This window comes from Hibiscus syriacus, unplaced genomic scaffold, assembly GCF_006381635.1.
Source record: "Hibiscus syriacus cultivar Baekdansim isolate YM2019G1 unplaced genomic scaffold, ASM638163v2 tig00111792_pilon, whole genome shotgun sequence".
Classification (NCBI taxonomy): Eukaryota; Viridiplantae; Streptophyta; class Magnoliopsida; order Malvales; family Malvaceae; genus Hibiscus; species Hibiscus syriacus.
In genome coordinates, this window is record NW_024063179.1 from 1 (window position 1) to 17,412 (window position 17,412).

The 17,412-nt window shown below is 37.4% G+C and overlaps 1 protein-coding gene across 1 annotated transcript; it reads left to right on the forward strand.

Moving 5' to 3' along the window:
- Window positions 1-13,746: 13,746 nt before the first annotated feature.
- Window positions 13,747-17,357, forward strand: LOC120170792 (endonuclease 1-like). Its single transcript, XM_039178659.1, has 9 exons — window positions 13,747-13,881; window positions 14,147-14,327; window positions 14,405-14,512; window positions 14,599-14,738; window positions 14,823-14,918; window positions 15,126-15,190; window positions 15,378-15,451; window positions 16,741-16,854; window positions 17,234-17,357. Exons 1-9 carry the CDS (start codon window positions 13,762-13,764, stop codon window positions 17,239-17,241), a joined length of 906 nt encoding a protein of 301 aa, XP_039034590.1. The 5' UTR covers window positions 13,747-13,761; the 3' UTR covers window positions 17,242-17,357.
- The last annotated feature ends 55 nt before the right edge of the window (window positions 17,358-17,412 follow it).

A 17,412-nucleotide genomic window follows, 5' to 3' on the forward strand; every position in this document is an offset into this window, starting at 1 on the left:
TGGTCTACAGTATCGTTGTGATTTTCCCAATTCGCAATGCGATAGTAAATCGCAACGCGAATTGGGAATTCGCAATGCGAATAAGTAAATCGCAAATCGAATTGGGAAAATCGCAATGCGTACTGACTATCGCAATGCGATAATAAAATCGCAACGAGATACTTACTTTCGCAACACGATACTACTTCGCAACGCGATTTACTTAGCGCCATTCGTATTAACGCGTATTTTTTTTTCAAATTCCAAACACGTTTTTCTTAATAAATCGGAAAATGAACCGTCCACAGTAATCGAACTCATAACCTCAAACCCAAAAACACAACACTCAGTCCCATCTCCATCTCTCACTCTCTATGGCGAAATCCGTCCCCATCGCCGGCGAATCCCTCACAACCATTCACAGTCAAAAATCCCTCACAATCATTCAGAAATGGAAAATCAACCTCCGAGGGTTAGTTTTTTTATTTTTATTTTGAAATTTTTGCATTATTTTAGGTTTTTCATATTGAGATTGATGATAAGTTTACTGGTAATTTCAATAATAGATTAACCATTTCACTTAGATTTCTTATTAAATTCATTCGATTGCTGCCAATACTAAACTGTTTAGCCTGTGAAGTTAGTATTTGTCTTTGCTTTGTCTTTGGTTGAAGTAATGCAGAAGAAGAATAGTTTCGATAATGAGAATCGCAACGCGGAAATGACTATCGCAACGAGATAATCGCAACGCGAAATAAAAATCGCAACACGAAACCAAAATCGCATTGCGATTTTCATTTCGCGTTGCGATTTTCATTTTGCGTTGCGATTTTAATTTCGCGGTTGCGATTTTCATTTCGCGTTGCGATTGTCTGGTCGCGATAGTCATTTCGCGTTGCGATAGTCATTTCCGCGTTGCGATTCTCATTATCTCGTTGCGATTTCATTTCAAACAAAAGACAGAAACAGTGTTGCAATTTTAGTTTCAAGAATAAACTACTATTATGTTTATTGTTTGTTTTGGTATATCTTGACAGTGTAATTTTTGGTATATCTAACTTGGTATGTTATTGTTTTTTGTAGAAATTTTTTTCGGCTTCATTGACATTAAGGAATAAAGTTAGCCTAGCCACTACAATTGCTTCGAAGCTTTCACCTGCACAAAGAAATTGTTTGAAGAAACCTGCTTCGGGCCATGGCTGAGAGTACATCATCCGGGTGGAGATGCTAGTTTGACCCATTTGTGGCTTCAGACCATGACTAGCGATCTACCCGACAGTATACAACGTGGTGAGGAAGAGATATGGTTTCATTTTCCACCGGTGTATACTTGTTTTGGGCGGAAGGAGTTCTGCTAATCACTGGTCTACGATTCGGACACTGATGTAGGCTGGTACACTCGTCATATCACCCGCCCATCATGGTTATCCAGGGTTTTTCCTGATGAGTCAATAGAGAAGCCGAACTTACAGTCGACGACATGAAGAAATTGTTTAATAAGAAAGATGGTTTTACTCGGATGAATGACGTCGATGTTGTCCGAGTATGCCTTCTACTACTTTGTATGCCGGCTTTCTAGGCAGAGAGGCCAGACAACCTATCCTCAGGAGCTAATATTATTGGTAGAGGACCTAAATGCTGGAATCTGTTTCCGTGGGGTTCGTATATATGGAAAGCTACCTGGACTAAGTTGTCGTCTGCCTTTGATGACCGCAAAAGTTTGCGGGCGATGGGTCGAAATACACTTTGTCAGGCTTTGTTTGGGCCTTTAAGGTAAGAATTTCTATATAATTTCAAATTATATTTATCAATTACTAATGTTTGTTTTATATTGTTTGTAGATTTGGATATTCGAGGCTTTCCCTAGCATGCGGACATATGCATTAAAATCCTCAGATGATATTCCTAGGGCTATTTCCTGGAGAGGAAACGTATGTTGGATTGGGAAGACTTAATACCATATGCGACAATAAATAATGTAAGTTACACAATACTATCATATATAAACAAGTTTAATAGTAGACGTTTAACTTTGTTTTAGTTTTTATTATTAGGAGGCCAACACTCCATTAATGAGACTGCACCCCGGAGGCTGAGCTTGCCACTGATTGGTGGCAAGCTAGTCAGTTTTTTTGATGGCCACGAATGATGAGCAGCCTCCACTTCCTCCACTTCGAGAGCCATCACCTCACCCAAGCCATCACCTGATCGACCCGACTATACACCTCTACAACGAGAGCCATCACTTATCCGTCACATCATCGAGTCTCTTCTCCACCATCACCTCATGATAGGCGACCGACAAGATGCCACGACTTCTATCTCCCTGTTCTCCACCTCCACGGGATGAGTCAAGGGAGTTACGTGATGAGGTCAATGCCTTGCGTGAGGAGATCGGTACTCTACGCGATAACGATGGTGCATGGCGTGTGGAGGTGTCTACTTTACGTGGTGAGGTTGCCGCTCTACGTGAGATGGTAGTATCGTTGCAGAATGAGGTTCATAATCTACGTAACGAGGTAAGTTTAAGATTTTCCATATTTAATTTGATGATAAATTTACTCGTAATTTCACTTAAATTAACCATTTCACTTAGATTGCTTAGTAAATTTATTCGGTTGCTGCCAAAACTGCTAAACTTTTTACTTTAACACTGTGAAGTTAGTATTTGTCTTTGTTTTGTCTTTTGGTTGAAAGTTTGAAATATATTTATCTTTGTTTTCACTATTTAAATATCATGTCTGTTTATTTACTGATATTGTATTTTATTTAGCGGACCGATAAGGTGGATGCTTTACGTCGGGTTTTTCTTGCACGACAGAGTTCACGCATCAGACGGCGTGCACGTGCTATTAAGTCTCCGTATACCCCAATAGTGCGAAGACACCGCAAGAAGAAGCCCGACTCGCCTATCATCCCTCAAGAGTCCACTCCTATCGTTGAAGAGACCCTTATCATTCCTCGAGAGTCCCCTCCCACCGTTCAAGAGGCCACTGTCATCGTTGAAGAGGTCCCTCCCACCATTCAAGAGCCCGATTCACATGGCGTCATATGTAGGATTCTTGAGAAACCCTCTGACGTGCCGGACATGATGGATTCAAGTTGGCTCTCGTATGAGTTACCGGCCAGTACCATACCGGTATCTGAAGAGGAGAGGAAACAACTACCGGACACAATTCTGGATAACACCCTTTGGGCTAAGACCGCAGTTGATTTTTATCTACACGAGCGAAGCCAGGGGTGTTTCACTGACATATGCAAGCTCAATGATGATATCTATTTGTGCTTGATCGGTCTTGGGGGCGTATTATTAGGGGTCGAAGACAATGGCTATTTCGATGGAGGGGTAAGTCTTATATTTTTCTTATATTTTCATTTGATTAATTTGTTAAAAATTAATGTAATTCACTAATATATGTATTTTTTTGTAAAACAGCATATCGATGCGTGGTGTCACGTCTACTATAATTAGGAAACTTAAGGAAAATAAAAGAAATACACGGTATACAATAATGCCGACGGCTTTTAACGCAGTTCACTTGAAGAATCAACGAGATGAATCATTTGCGTTGGGCAATGGACAAGCTAAACTTTATCCTGCATGGTGGGAGGTCGATAAGGTTAGTGTTTATTTTAGATTGAGTTTAAAGGTATTCATAAATAAGTGCGCAAATGAATGAATTATTACTTATGATTGCAGGTGTTTATCCCTGTTTTGGAACGTAACCATTGGCTTCTCGTCGAGCTTCAGATCCCATCCCTTAAGGCAATAGTATATGACAGCATGATAAATTACATATCATTGGCTGATTTAAGAGATTATTAAGGGATGGAGCTCTTATTTGGCTAAATACTTGGATGCGATAAATTATTGGACTCGTTCTGGAAACAAGAAGCCAAAGAAGCTCATATTACAGTTAGCAGAGACGAGACCGCACCACAACAAACGAAAGGACCCAGAGGGATTGTGGTTCTCTCGTATGCTTGGCGTTGGACCGTTTGATCACAGGAAGTATAAAGTATCTACCTCCCACCGATATAGATAGAGCTGCAGTAGGCTTGTGGTTTCGACATTATATGGCTAGATCGATATATACGAGACGCTGCCTACCTGCATCCGCGTTATAAAAATGTCCATAAACAATTGGTATGTTTATAGGCTTGTGGTTTGAAAATGTTTGGTTAAGTACCTAGAATTCAATAATTTGCTGTTTGTAGGTTTTAGATGTGTAGAAAGTGTTGTTTGAGCAAATGTTTGGTTTATGCAGGTTAATCTCAGAAGTGAGCTGCGTGAAAATGATGTATGGCTGCAAAGTTGATTCAATAGTAGAAGTGTTATTTTCTCTAATAATTATTGCTTATTTTTGATTGTTTAATTGATTGTAAAAGGGATTTGTAAAAGTTGATTTGTTTAATTGATGTTAACATAATTCTTATTTGTGCTTGTTTAATTGATTGAAATGTAATGGTTGATTTTGTTGATTTCAATATGCATTATGTTGAAGGCAAAAAGTACTATCGCAATGCGAAATGAAAATCGCAACGAGAGAATCGCAACGCGAAAATGAAAATCGCAACGCGAAATTAAATTCGCGTTGCGATTTTCATTTCGCATTGCGATTCCCTCGTTGCGATTTTCATTTCGCATTGCGATTCTCTCGTTGCGATTTTCATTTCGCATTGCGATAGTAATTTCCGCGTTGCGATGGACATTAGATGATTGCCTATTAAGTGATAAGAACTGGAACAGATCATAGCAATTTTCAAACTCAAGTTACTAATACATGCCTAACTGAAAATGTTAAAAGTTCACACATAAAATCTACATATACAACGTTTGCATTTAAAAATCACCTAAGTTAACAGACCCAAAAGGTGAAGCCAGTTGTGATTGGGATTTTAAAGATGATTGCGATTTTGATTGCCTTTTCTTGACAACATATGAGCTTTGGATTTTGATGATGATCCATATTTTTTAGAGGAAAAGATGATTGTGATGGCACTGGTGATCCACATGTCAACCTTGTATGACCACTTTCCTTGCACCGACTACATGTCGATCTCTTCTTCTCTTCACCCTTAGACGGTATACGATCGTGACTTTTTGGTCGGCCAGGTAGCCTTCTGTCCATGGTTGGTGGCAAAACTGTTTGTAAGTCATCTGGTATGTCCCACTCAGAAGGATGTGAAATAGGGTAGACAATCTCGGCATAAGTCTGTCGATATACTTCTGTAGTGTAGCAATCCATAGCGTATGTGCTTGAATCATCTTGGTTTAGATGAAGCAACTTTTATAACATGGCCACATGGATAACCAGATGTTTGCCATTTCATACAACTACACGTCCTTGCATTTAGATCGACAAGCCCATTTAAGTTATTATCCAGTACTTCAAACAAAGTGTTTGAACATGGTTCAACTCTCCATGACGTTGACTTCACAACACGTTTCGTTATCTTTTTTCAGTCCATGGTGTAACACGATGTTCCAATGTTCCTGTAAATTTAAATAAATATACTTAGTAAAATATATCCATGTTCCTGTAAATTCAAAGAAATAATACCTGCATGGTTTCTTTTCTTGTAGTACCACTGTTGAATAGAGGCTCGAAAAAACTCTATTAACATAGTAATGGGTAATTTCCGGGAATGACGACTTAGAGCGTTAATTGATTCTGCACTATTAGACGTCATGAAACCATATCTTGCTCCAAGTTGATGTACTCTTGACCATCTTTCAAACCCGACATCTTCTAGTGTTTGAGCACACTGAGGCAAAACACGTCTTAAACAGTTTATATGCTTATTGAAATCCACTTCCCGATAAGCCTTTACAGCCTTCCAGTATGTCCATTTGTGCTTTTTTATACCAGCAGACCTTGATTTTAGATTTCTATACAAATGAACACCACAAAGTCCATGAAAAGCATCTGGGAAACACCTTCTAACAGCGTTGTCAATTGATTTTGCCCTATCGGATATGATTGTCAGATTGCTAATAGGACCTATGCAATCCCTAAGATGCCCATAAACCATGTCCATGAATCAGAGGTTTCAGATTTGCCAACCCCGTAAGCTATTGGCAATATCCCATTGTTAGCATCCATGGCTACTGCTAATAAGTTTACTCCAAGGTATCGACCTTTCAAATGTGCTCCGTCAACTATAATAACTGGGCGCATGCAAGTAATAAACGAACGAATCTACAAAATAATATACACAAGAAATATAATCATTTAAATTTTAAATGCATGTAACTAACAGAAATGAGTCAACAGAATTATATTGATTTACTAACCGCAGCACCAATGGCGATAAACAGCAACTCAAAGCGTCCATCTCTATCTGTTTTGATATGAGTTACCGACCCAGGATTTTTCAGCTTTAAATTATGACAATAAGCCGGCAGTTGGGCAAACGATGCTTCTGGCGACCCCCTCAACAATTCCAAGAAATAACATTTGGCTCTCCAAGCTTGAGAATATGATATACTAATCTTGAACCGAGCATTCATGTCAGTCATAATTTCATGTCCCCGATATACTCTGCCATTCAAAAACATTAACTCAGCCAGAAAACCATCCAACACTTTTTTGTTTGCCTGTCTATGGTGAGGAAAAACTTGGGTTCTTGAACATGTATGTTTATCAATAAAGGTCCTAACTTGAAACATTGCGCAATCTTTTATCCTCTTTGCAATCATACGCCACGTACAGTTTTTGTCAATCGTACACCTTGTTTCGAAACGATCTTTGCTTGATTTGTTAACTTTTAGTTGATAGCCATCTTCCACACATTTCGTATACAAAGCTATCTTCAAGTCTTCCTTTGTATCAAAACAATCATCTTCTTGATACGAATAACTTTTGTGTAACAATCAACTGCTTTCTTTGCCAACTCTTCTTCCGGTAACTGAAGTAATTCTGACATAATCCAGTTATACTCCCATGGCATTTTCTTTTCTTCGGGGACTTTTTCTTCTTCTTTTTCTTCTTCAGGATTATATGAATTACAGAATGGATGTTCAACATGTTCATTCACAGTCGTAACTTCCTCCTCATTATCATCAACAACATCTTCCTCGACAACGGGTGTTTCATCATCAAAATTCGGGTATTGACCAATATCAAAATCATTACACGCAGGGTCTGTTTCTTCTTCTGAAACATCATCAAAATTTGTGTATTGACCAATATCAAAGTCCGGGTATTGACCAAGATCAAATTTCGAATACTGACTAGTACTCACAATTTTTTCTCTTGGCTCATCATCGTCTAATTGGTCAATACGAAAACCGGAATTTGGTGCTGAAAGTTGATTTGGATTTGGATTAGAGAAAGGCTGTGGGTTTTGAGACCCACTTAGTTGATTACTACCCGCTACTGACCCAACAATACTACTTCTAGGTTCAACAACATACAATGTAACATCATCACTTGAAACATTAATGTAAGCAATAAATCGTTCAACATCTTCATTGTCTGTTAACAAATAAACTTTACCATTTCTCTGATAAGATAGCCTAAATCCACTTAGGGGCTCTAAATTCAATTTTTTTGAAACACGTAACATTAGGGTTTCATAAGTTAACTTCTTTAATGACAGTTTTAGTTGAAGATTCATGGGTAAAGGCATATATTGTAAAACACCATGAAAATTCTCCATGACCCTCCAAAACACAATCTATCCAAACATGATCACATTAGATGATTTCATGGTTGTAACTAAACAAACGAGATGCGAAACTAAGACCTGTTGCCGGATAGGGAAGGATGTCGTTGGATATTGGAACGGATGTCGCCGGAGAGAGTGATAGATGGAGATGGAATGAGTTACGATTTAGGGATTTAGGTTATGAGTTGTTGCTGCTGCGTATATATACATACACAAAAAAATTTGGCTTGCGAAACTAAAACCTGTTGCGAACTTTGAAACTCGCATTGCGATTCTGTATTATCTCGTTGCGAAAGTCAGAATCGCGTTGCGAAAGGCAATCATTTGACCATCGCAATGTGAACTGCAAATCGCAACGATAGAATCGCAATGCGAAATGAAAAAGGCAACGAGGATTAACATGCATAAACTTTTAACAATTATTATTAGTAACTTGAGTTTGAACATTGCTATGATCTGTTCAGTTGTCATCACTTATTAGACATTCATTTGACTATCGCAACGTGAAAATGGCTATCGCAACGCGAAAATGGTTATCGCAACGAGAATATCGCAACGCGAAATGAAAATCGCATTGCGATTTTCTCGTTGCGATTTTCAGTTCGCATTGTGATTTCATTTCGCATTGTGATTTTCTCGTTGCGATAGCCATTTCGCGTTGCGATAGTCTGTTTTGCCTTCAACATAAAGCAGATTGAAAATCAACAAATCAACTATTACATTTCAACACAAATTATGTACATCAATTAAACAAATCAACATTTACAAATCATCTTTTACAAATCAATTAAACAATCAAAAATAATAATAATTCTTATTTCTTCATCAATTATTGAATCAATGAATCAACAACTTTGTGACCCGTACATCCATTTCACGCAGCTCACTTAAGGATTAACCTGCAGAAACCAAACATTTGCTCAAACAAGACTTCCTACACATCTAAAACCTACAAACAGCAAATTATTGAATTCTAGGTACTTAACCAAACATTTTCAAACCAAAAGGAGTATATATGTTAACAAAACTTGCATTTGGCTTACCAATTAACAATGGACACTTTCATAACGCGGATGCAGGTAGGCAGCATCTCGAATATATTGCTCTAGACATATAATGCCGAAACCACAAGCCTACTGCAGCTCTATCTCTATCGGTGGGAGGTAAAAACTCTGTGCTTCCCGTCGTCAAACGCGCCAAGAAAAGGCATACGAGAGGACCACAATCCCCTCTGGCTCCCGGCGATTGCTGTGGCGCGGTCTCGTCTCTGACAACTGTGACATTGAACTTCTTTGGCTTCTTGTGTCCAGAATGACTCCAATACTTAATCCCATCCAAGAATTTAGCCAAATGAGAGCTCCATCCCTTGAAAATATCTCTCAAATCAGACAGAGATATGTAATTGATCATGCTGTCATACACTATTATCTTCAGGGATGGGAGCTGAAGTTGGACGAGAAGCCAGTGACGACGTTCCAAAACAGGGATAAACACCTGCGATCATAAGTAATAATTCATTTATTTGCGCACTTATTATTAACACCTTTAAAAAATTTAAAAAATTAACACTAACCTTATCGACCTCCCACCATGCAGGATAAAGTTTAGCTTGTCCATTGCCCAACAAAATGATTCATCTCGTTGATTCTTCAAGTGAACTGCGTGAAAAGCCGTCGGCATTATTGTATATAGCGAATTTTTTTTATTTTTCCTAAGCTTCCTTATTATTAGTAGACGTAACACCCATGCATCGATATGCTGTTTTACAAAAAAATACATATATTAGTGAATTACATTAATTTTTAAACAAATTAATCAAAATCATATATAAGACAAATATAGTCTTACCTCCCCATCTAAATAGCCACTGTCTTCAACCCCTAATAGCACACCCCACCAAGACCGATCAAGCAACAAAAACATTTCATCGTTGAGTTTGCTGATGTCAGTGTAACACCCTTAGCTCCGCTCATGTAGATAAAAATCAACTGCGGTCTTAGCCCAAAGGGTATTATCCACAATTGTTTCCGGTAGTTGTCTCCTCTCCACTTCAGATACCGGAAGGGTACTAGCCGGTAACTCATACGAGAGCCAACTCTCATCCATCATGTCCGGAACCGGTGGGGGTTTCTCAATACTTCGATATATTACCCCATGTGAATCGGGCTCTGGAATGGTGGGAGGGACCTCTTCAACGATGACAGTGGCCTCTTGAACGGTGGGGGGGGGGGAATCTTGAGGGAGAATAGGGGCCTCTTGAACGATTGGAGGGGACTCTTGAGGGATGACCGGTGAGTCGGGCTTCTTCTTGCGGAGTCTTCGCACCATTGGGGTGAACGGAGACGTAATAGCACGTCCACGCCGTCTGATGCGTGAACTCCGTCGTGCAAGGAAAACCCGACGTAAAGCATCCACCTTATCGGGCCGCTAAAAAAAATTAATACATAAATCAGTAAATAAACAGACATGATATTAACAAAGACAAATATGTTTCAAACTAGCATTGTATTCACCCAAATCATTATTCTATCATAGTTCACAAAATGCTCAGATAACATTCCAGAAGTAAGCACTTATATAAACATTTAAAAGGACAACATATATAAACATTCCAGAAGAAGAATAGTTTACTTTCGCAACACGAAACTTAAAATCGCAACGCGAAATGACTATCGCAACGCGGAAATGGCTATCGCAATGCGAAAATGAAAATCGCAACGACAAAATCGCAACGCGAAATGAAATCGCAACGACAAAATCGCAACGCGAAACACAAATCGCATTGCGATTTTCATTTCGCGTTGCGATTTTGTCGTTGCGATTTTCATTTCGCATTGCGATAGCCATTTCCGCGTTGCGATAGTCATTTTCGTGTTGCGAAAGTAAACTATTCTTCTTCTGCAAATTGAAACTTGAATGGATTGCATTACTTCAACCAAAAGACAAAAACAAAACCAAAAACAAATACTAACAAAAACAGATTGGCAGCAACCGAATGAATTACGAGTATGAAAAATCTTAAACTTACCTCGTTGCGTAGAGTATGAACCTCATTCTGCAACGATGCTACCATCTCACGTAGAGCGGCTACCTCACCGCGTAATGTAGACACCTCAACACGCCATGCACCATCGTCTTTGTGTAAAGTACCGACCTCCTCACGCAAGGCATTGACCTCATCACGTAACTCCCCTAACTCATCCCGTTGAGGTGGAGGTGGAGAACAGGGAGATAAACGTCGTGACATCTTTGCCGGTCGCCTATCTTGCGGTGATGGTGGAGAAGAGGCTCGATGATGTGAAAGAATAGGTGATGGCTGTCGTTGTGGAGGTGTATAGCCGGGTCGATCAGATGATGGCTCTAGGTGAGGTGATAGCTCTGGGCGAGGTGATGGCTCCCGAAGTGGAGGCTGCTCATCAACCGTTCCATCAAAAAAATGCTTACTAGCTTGCCACCAATCAGTGGCAAGCTCAGCTTCCGTGGGTGTCAGCCTCTGTAGAGGAGTGTTGGCCTCCTAACAATATAAAAGCTTAAACAAAGTTAAATGTGTACTAGTAATAACTTGTTTATAAACATATGGTAGTATTTATGTTAACTTACATTATTTATTGTCGTATACCGTAGTAAATCTTCCCATTGCAAGGTTCGTTTCCTCTTCCAGGAAATAGCCCTGGGAATATTATTTGAAGTTTTTATTGCATATGTCTTCATGGCGGGAAAGGCCTCAAATATCCAAATCTACAAACAATATAATAACAAACATTAGTAATTGTTAAATAATTACTTATAATTTTGGAAACATTATATAAAAATTCTTACCTTAAAGGCCCAAATAAAGCCTGTCAAAGTGTATTTGGAACCATCGCCATGCAAACTTTTTCGATCATCCAAGGCAGACGATAACTTATTCCATGTAGCTTTCCATAAATACGAGCCCCACGGAAACAGGTTCCACGCATTTAGGTCTTCTACCAATTTGATTAGATCATTTGGAATAGGTTGTCTGGCCTCTCTGCCTAAAAAGCCGGCATGCAAAAGAATTAGAAGGCATACTCGGACAACGTCGACGTCATACATCCGAGTAAAACCATCTTTATTATTCAAAAATCTTGTCAGGTCTTCTACGTGTAGACTCGGCCTCTCCAGCTCAGGAAAAACCCGGGATAGCCATGATGGGCGGGTAATGTGTCTAGTGTACCGACCTACATCATCGTGTCCGAAGCGTAGACCGGTGATTAAGCAAAACTCCTCCCGCCCAAAACACGTATACGCCGGTGGAAAATCAAACCATATCTCTTCATCACGACGTTGTATAGTCTCTGGTAGATCTCTAGTCATGGTTTGAAGAAACAGGTGTGTCAACATCGCATCTCCACCGGGATGTTGTACTTTCAGCCATGGCCCGAAGCATGTATCCTCAAACATTTTTCTTTGTGCAGGTGAAAGCTTCGACGCAATTGTTTTGGCCAGGCTGACTTTATTTCTCAAGGTCAATTGAGCCGAATAAAAGTTCTACAAAAACAATAAACATACTAAATTAGATATACCAAAAACTACACTGTGAAGATATACCAAAAACAATAATAAACATAAATAGTAGTAGTTTATTCTTCAAACTTAAATATGCAACACTGTGAATTTCGTATTTGTCTTTGTTTTTTGGTTGAAGTAATGCAATTCATTCAAGTTTCAATTTGCAGAAGAAGAATAGTTTCTGAAATGAAAATCGCAACACGAAAATGACTATCGCAACGAGAGAATCGCAACGCGAAACTAAAATCGCGTTGCGATTTGCATTTCGCGTTGCGATTCTTGGTTGATTTAATAAGCAATCTAAGTGAAATGGTTAATCTATTATTGAAATTACCAGTAAACCTATCATCAATTTCAATATGAAAAACCTAATAATAATGCAAAATTTTCAAAAAGAAAATAATTAAAAAAACTAACCCTCGTTGGTTGATTTGGTTGATTTTCCATTTCTGATTGTGAGGGTGGCTCTGAGAGATTTAGATAGACGGATTTCGCCGGAGATGGGGACGGATTCGTCGGAGATGGGTGAGAGTGAGAGATGGAGATGGGACTGAGTTGTGATTTTAGGTTTTAGGTTATGAGTTGCGATTACGGGATATACTGTGGACAGTTCAGTGTTCCAATATATTTATATTCATGTTTGGAATTTAAAAATAAAATGCTTGGCCAGGATACTAATGGCGCTTTGAAAATCGCATTGCGATTATGTATTATCGCGTTGCGAAAGTCAGTATCGCGTTGCGAAAGTAAGTATCTCGTTGCGATTTTTTATTATCGCATTGCGATAGTCAGTATCGCATTGCGATTTTCCCAATTCGCGTTGCGATTTACTTATTCGCATTGCGAATTTCCCAATTCGCGTTGCGATTTACTTATTCGCATTGCGAATTGGGAAAAATCGCAACGATACTGTAGACCATCGCAACGCGATTTTCAACTATCGCATTGCGAAAATGCAACGCGAATTTGCGATAATGGAGATCGCGTTGCGAATTAGCGATCGCATTGCGATTTTGTTGGTCATTTTGGCAAATCCGGAAAAAGTTGGTTAAAATCGTATATTATATGAGATTTTTGGTCACTGAGGTTATTTTCTCTTATATATATTATTTATAAAATTAACTTACCGATATATATTAGATCGAATGATAAAGAGTTTAATGTTAGATAATATTTCGAGTCTTTTATATAAAAGAATCAATCTTTTATATTTTTTGAGTCTTTGACATCCACATAAAGATCTGATCTAACTCTACTCTAAATATAGTCGGACACGTGGACTCACAACCTTAAAACACACATGAAACTTAGGTTTATCTTATTAATTATTACCTTTGAAGACAAGAAAATTATAGTCAACTAACTTCGGGTTTATCTTATTGATAACTCGCATATATATCAGAATATGCTTTCTATGCCCTTTGAGGTCAACCTTTTGGGTAACGTGAAACTGTGGAAATGCAAACTTACACTCAATGATCACCTACTGTTTGCATTATTTATATATGATGAACTCGTAGTTATGGTGCCAGTTTCTTTGTTGTTGAGACTGATAAAACAAGAAAGACATCGAGAATGGTCGTGTCGTGGAGGCTGTCTTCGTTTGGGGTTGTTTTGTCGGTGGCTCTGGCTTTAGTGCCCGGAACCCATGGTTGGAGCAAAGAAGGTCACATTTTGACGTGTCGGATTGCTCAGGTACTGTTTGTTCCATTGTTCCTTTCGTTTTTGCTTTCGTTTACTAGATTGACCGATCACCGTTCAACCCGACTTGACTCGTGGGACCATGTCGTGAAAACATAATACGATATGAGATTGAACCTTTAGAGATGTACTTGAGGATGACAAAAAAAGACAACTTCAGACTACGTTTACACGACACAGTCCAATGAGTCGAGTCAGGTCGGATTATAACATAACCCTTGGCTAAAAGCACATACAATTTACTTCTCATTTGCAATAGGGTCTATTAGAGCCAGAGGCTGCAGCAGCTGTTGAAAATTTACTGCCAGACTATGCCAACGGAGACCTTTCGTCCCTCTGTGTATGGCCGGACCAAATCCGGCATTGGTATAAGTATCGATGGACAAGTCCGCTTCACTTCATCGATACACCGGACGATTCTTGCTCGTATCAATATTCAAGTAAGCAGAAAGCGTAGCAATCCTTTCGATCATACTGAACTGCATACAAGTAATGCGAAATTTGTCATTTGTTTTAGGGTACTGCCATGATCAGCATGGTGTAAAGGACATGTGTGTTGCCGGTGCAATCCAAAACTTCACCTCACAGATTGTGCACTTCAGGGAGGGATCTTTGGACCGACGCCGCAACAAAACCTTATTACTCCATGATCATCATTCTTCGTAATATGTATCAACCCGATACCAAATGTGTCTCTTTGTTTCTCTGCAGATAACATGACAGAAGCCTTGCTGTTCTTGTCACACTTCATGGGAGATATCCATCAGCCGATGCACGTCGGATTTACGAGCGATGAAGGAGGGAACACCATCGCCTTGCGGTGGTTTCGGCACAAATCGAATCTGCATCATGTGAGTATTTTCCGGTTAAACTGAACTTATGCTTAACTAAGAGTAATTGATTAACCCACATTGGTGAATTTCAACAATGCATAGGTGTGGGACAGGGAGATCATTCTTACAGCTCTTGCACATTACTATGAAACGAACTTGGATAACCTTCAAGAAGACTTAGTAGGGAATTTCACTGATGTAAGTTCATTTTTTATACATATTTACTCCTAATTCTAGCTTATATTTGCATATAGTTAAGGGTAAATACTTAAATGGATCAAAAAATGTTTAGCTATCAAATTGAACATATCTACTTGAATAAAACAAGTTTAGGTATCAAACTGAACACTGAAAAAAAATTAAGAACCAAATCGTATATTAATCATACTTGTTACTTTCATACAGGGAATTTGGTATGATGATGTTGCATCATGGGAACAATGTGATGATCTTCTTCCATGCTTGAACATGTAAGCCTCAACCCTCTTTAGAACAACTATAAACCAATCCAGTGAATTAAAAAAAAATATGTTTTTTCTATTTTACTGGAACTCGTATATATTTAACGCCATTGATTTAAGAAAAATGAAGAGTCCGAATAACATATTTGATTATTTGTTCAGATTTTAATCGAAGTTGCGGTTTTCATACTTGTAGGTATGCTACAGAGAGTATAAACATAGCTTGCAAATGGGGTTACAAAGGCGTGAACTCTGGACAAACACTGGCAGGTACGTGTTTTATTGCGTAAAGCATCGAAAACAGATACCATTTTTCACAGTTTCTTAAGGTCTAATTACGCTCTCAGTTCTAACTTATTTGGAATATTTGAAATTTAGTCCCTCTACACTTTTATTTAATAATGAAGCATTGTGTGGAATAAAAACAAATACTCATAAAGCCAATACTGTACGCCTGGAAGGCTAAATAAGGGAATAAAAAAGGTTGCCAAACTCAACATTATTTTGTGAGGGGCCATTTTATATACATTAATTAAAATATTTTAATATTTTTATTAATGTAAATTATATATCAAAATATCATATTAATAAAAGAAAATTTTATAAATCCTTAAACTTTATTCATTTATATAAAAAGTTTAAAGAGATATAATAAATCGACAATAATAATATCTAGAATTGTGTCTAATTTTTATTTTTAGAGATGAAAATTCATGAACCTACCTAATAAATATAGATATTTAAAATAAAGATATAATATAAATTGAATTAAAAGAATTAAAAAAATCTCCTTCAACTGAAATGAAATTAAAAGTTTATTTTTAAATAACTTGATTGAATTCCTCAACTCAAAGAAGATGAACAATTCAAAAAAAAAAAAACCAAACAAGTGAACTACAAAGAATGTTTTTGTATCTTTAAGTCAAATGTAATAAAGGAAAAAATTCATTCTTTTAAAATAATACAATAATATAAAAAATGGATGTTAATTTTTTTTAATAAATGATATTTAAGTGGTTTTTAAATTCTAAAATAATATGCATATTTAAGAGATAATCAAATTTAGTAACTTATTATATATATTTTTGAGAGGGTAAACTTAAGAATTTAATATATATATATATATATATTATGTACATATATTATTTTTAAAATACTTTTTTGGGGCCATGGCTCTCTCTTGTCCTTCAAGTGTTCAGCGTTGATTAACACAAAATAATAGGACCAACCAACTAGTAGTTTGTCCAACTGGACGAGACATTAAATACATTAAATAACGTCTAGAATAGAATCATGATATTATGAATAGAAAAAACTTAATTGGAAGAGTTAATCTTGTAATGGACATTTGCAGTAACTAATTCGAATTAATTGGTCAATAAGTCGATTACATGTGGTCATATCGAACCTAATAGGATCGAATTTTTTGGAATTAAAACTAGAGAAACAAGATTTCAATATTAAGCGGAGTATATAAGGGCTGTGAGCATAATTAGACCCATATCTAAAGGCGTAAATACACCATTAATATTGTGTTCTTGTTTCTTGATGGTTTATAGAGGAATACTTTGATTCAAGGATGCCTATTGTAATGAAAAGGATTGCTCAAGGAGGAGTTAGATTAGCCATGATCTTGAACAAGATCTTTGGTGGATCTGAAGAAGTTTTTGTAACAATTTGAATTGATGCAGGAGGACCAGAAAACAGTAAAAGACAGACTTATTGCTTTTAATCTCAAACGGAAACTCACGTGCGACAACCTTAATATACGGCTAAAGAAATGTGTTATTGATTTTGTTATTATTATTTTAACAAAATTGGTAAAAAATTACCGGAAACATTATTTATACCGGTTTTGTTAACATATCCGGTAAATCGCTATCAGTTTTGTTATTATTGGACACTTTACCGAAAATGTTAAAAAACATTAATGTTTTAGGTGATTTTTTACGGGTTTTGTTAAAAAAATAATAACAAAACTGATAGCGCATTTCCTTAGCCTTGTATTAAGGCTATCGTACGGTAGAACTACCCAAACTATTTGACTTAAGTCAGAATAACTTTATGCATGCATGTATTTATGTACAAAGTTAATCGCCATTCATTTGTACTTTGTAATTTGAACATTCATAAATGAACATGTTACAAATATCTACAACAATATTATTAAAATTAGTCAAATTACTGATTTTGATCTATGTGCTATGCTCAGGTTTGCAATTTAATCATTG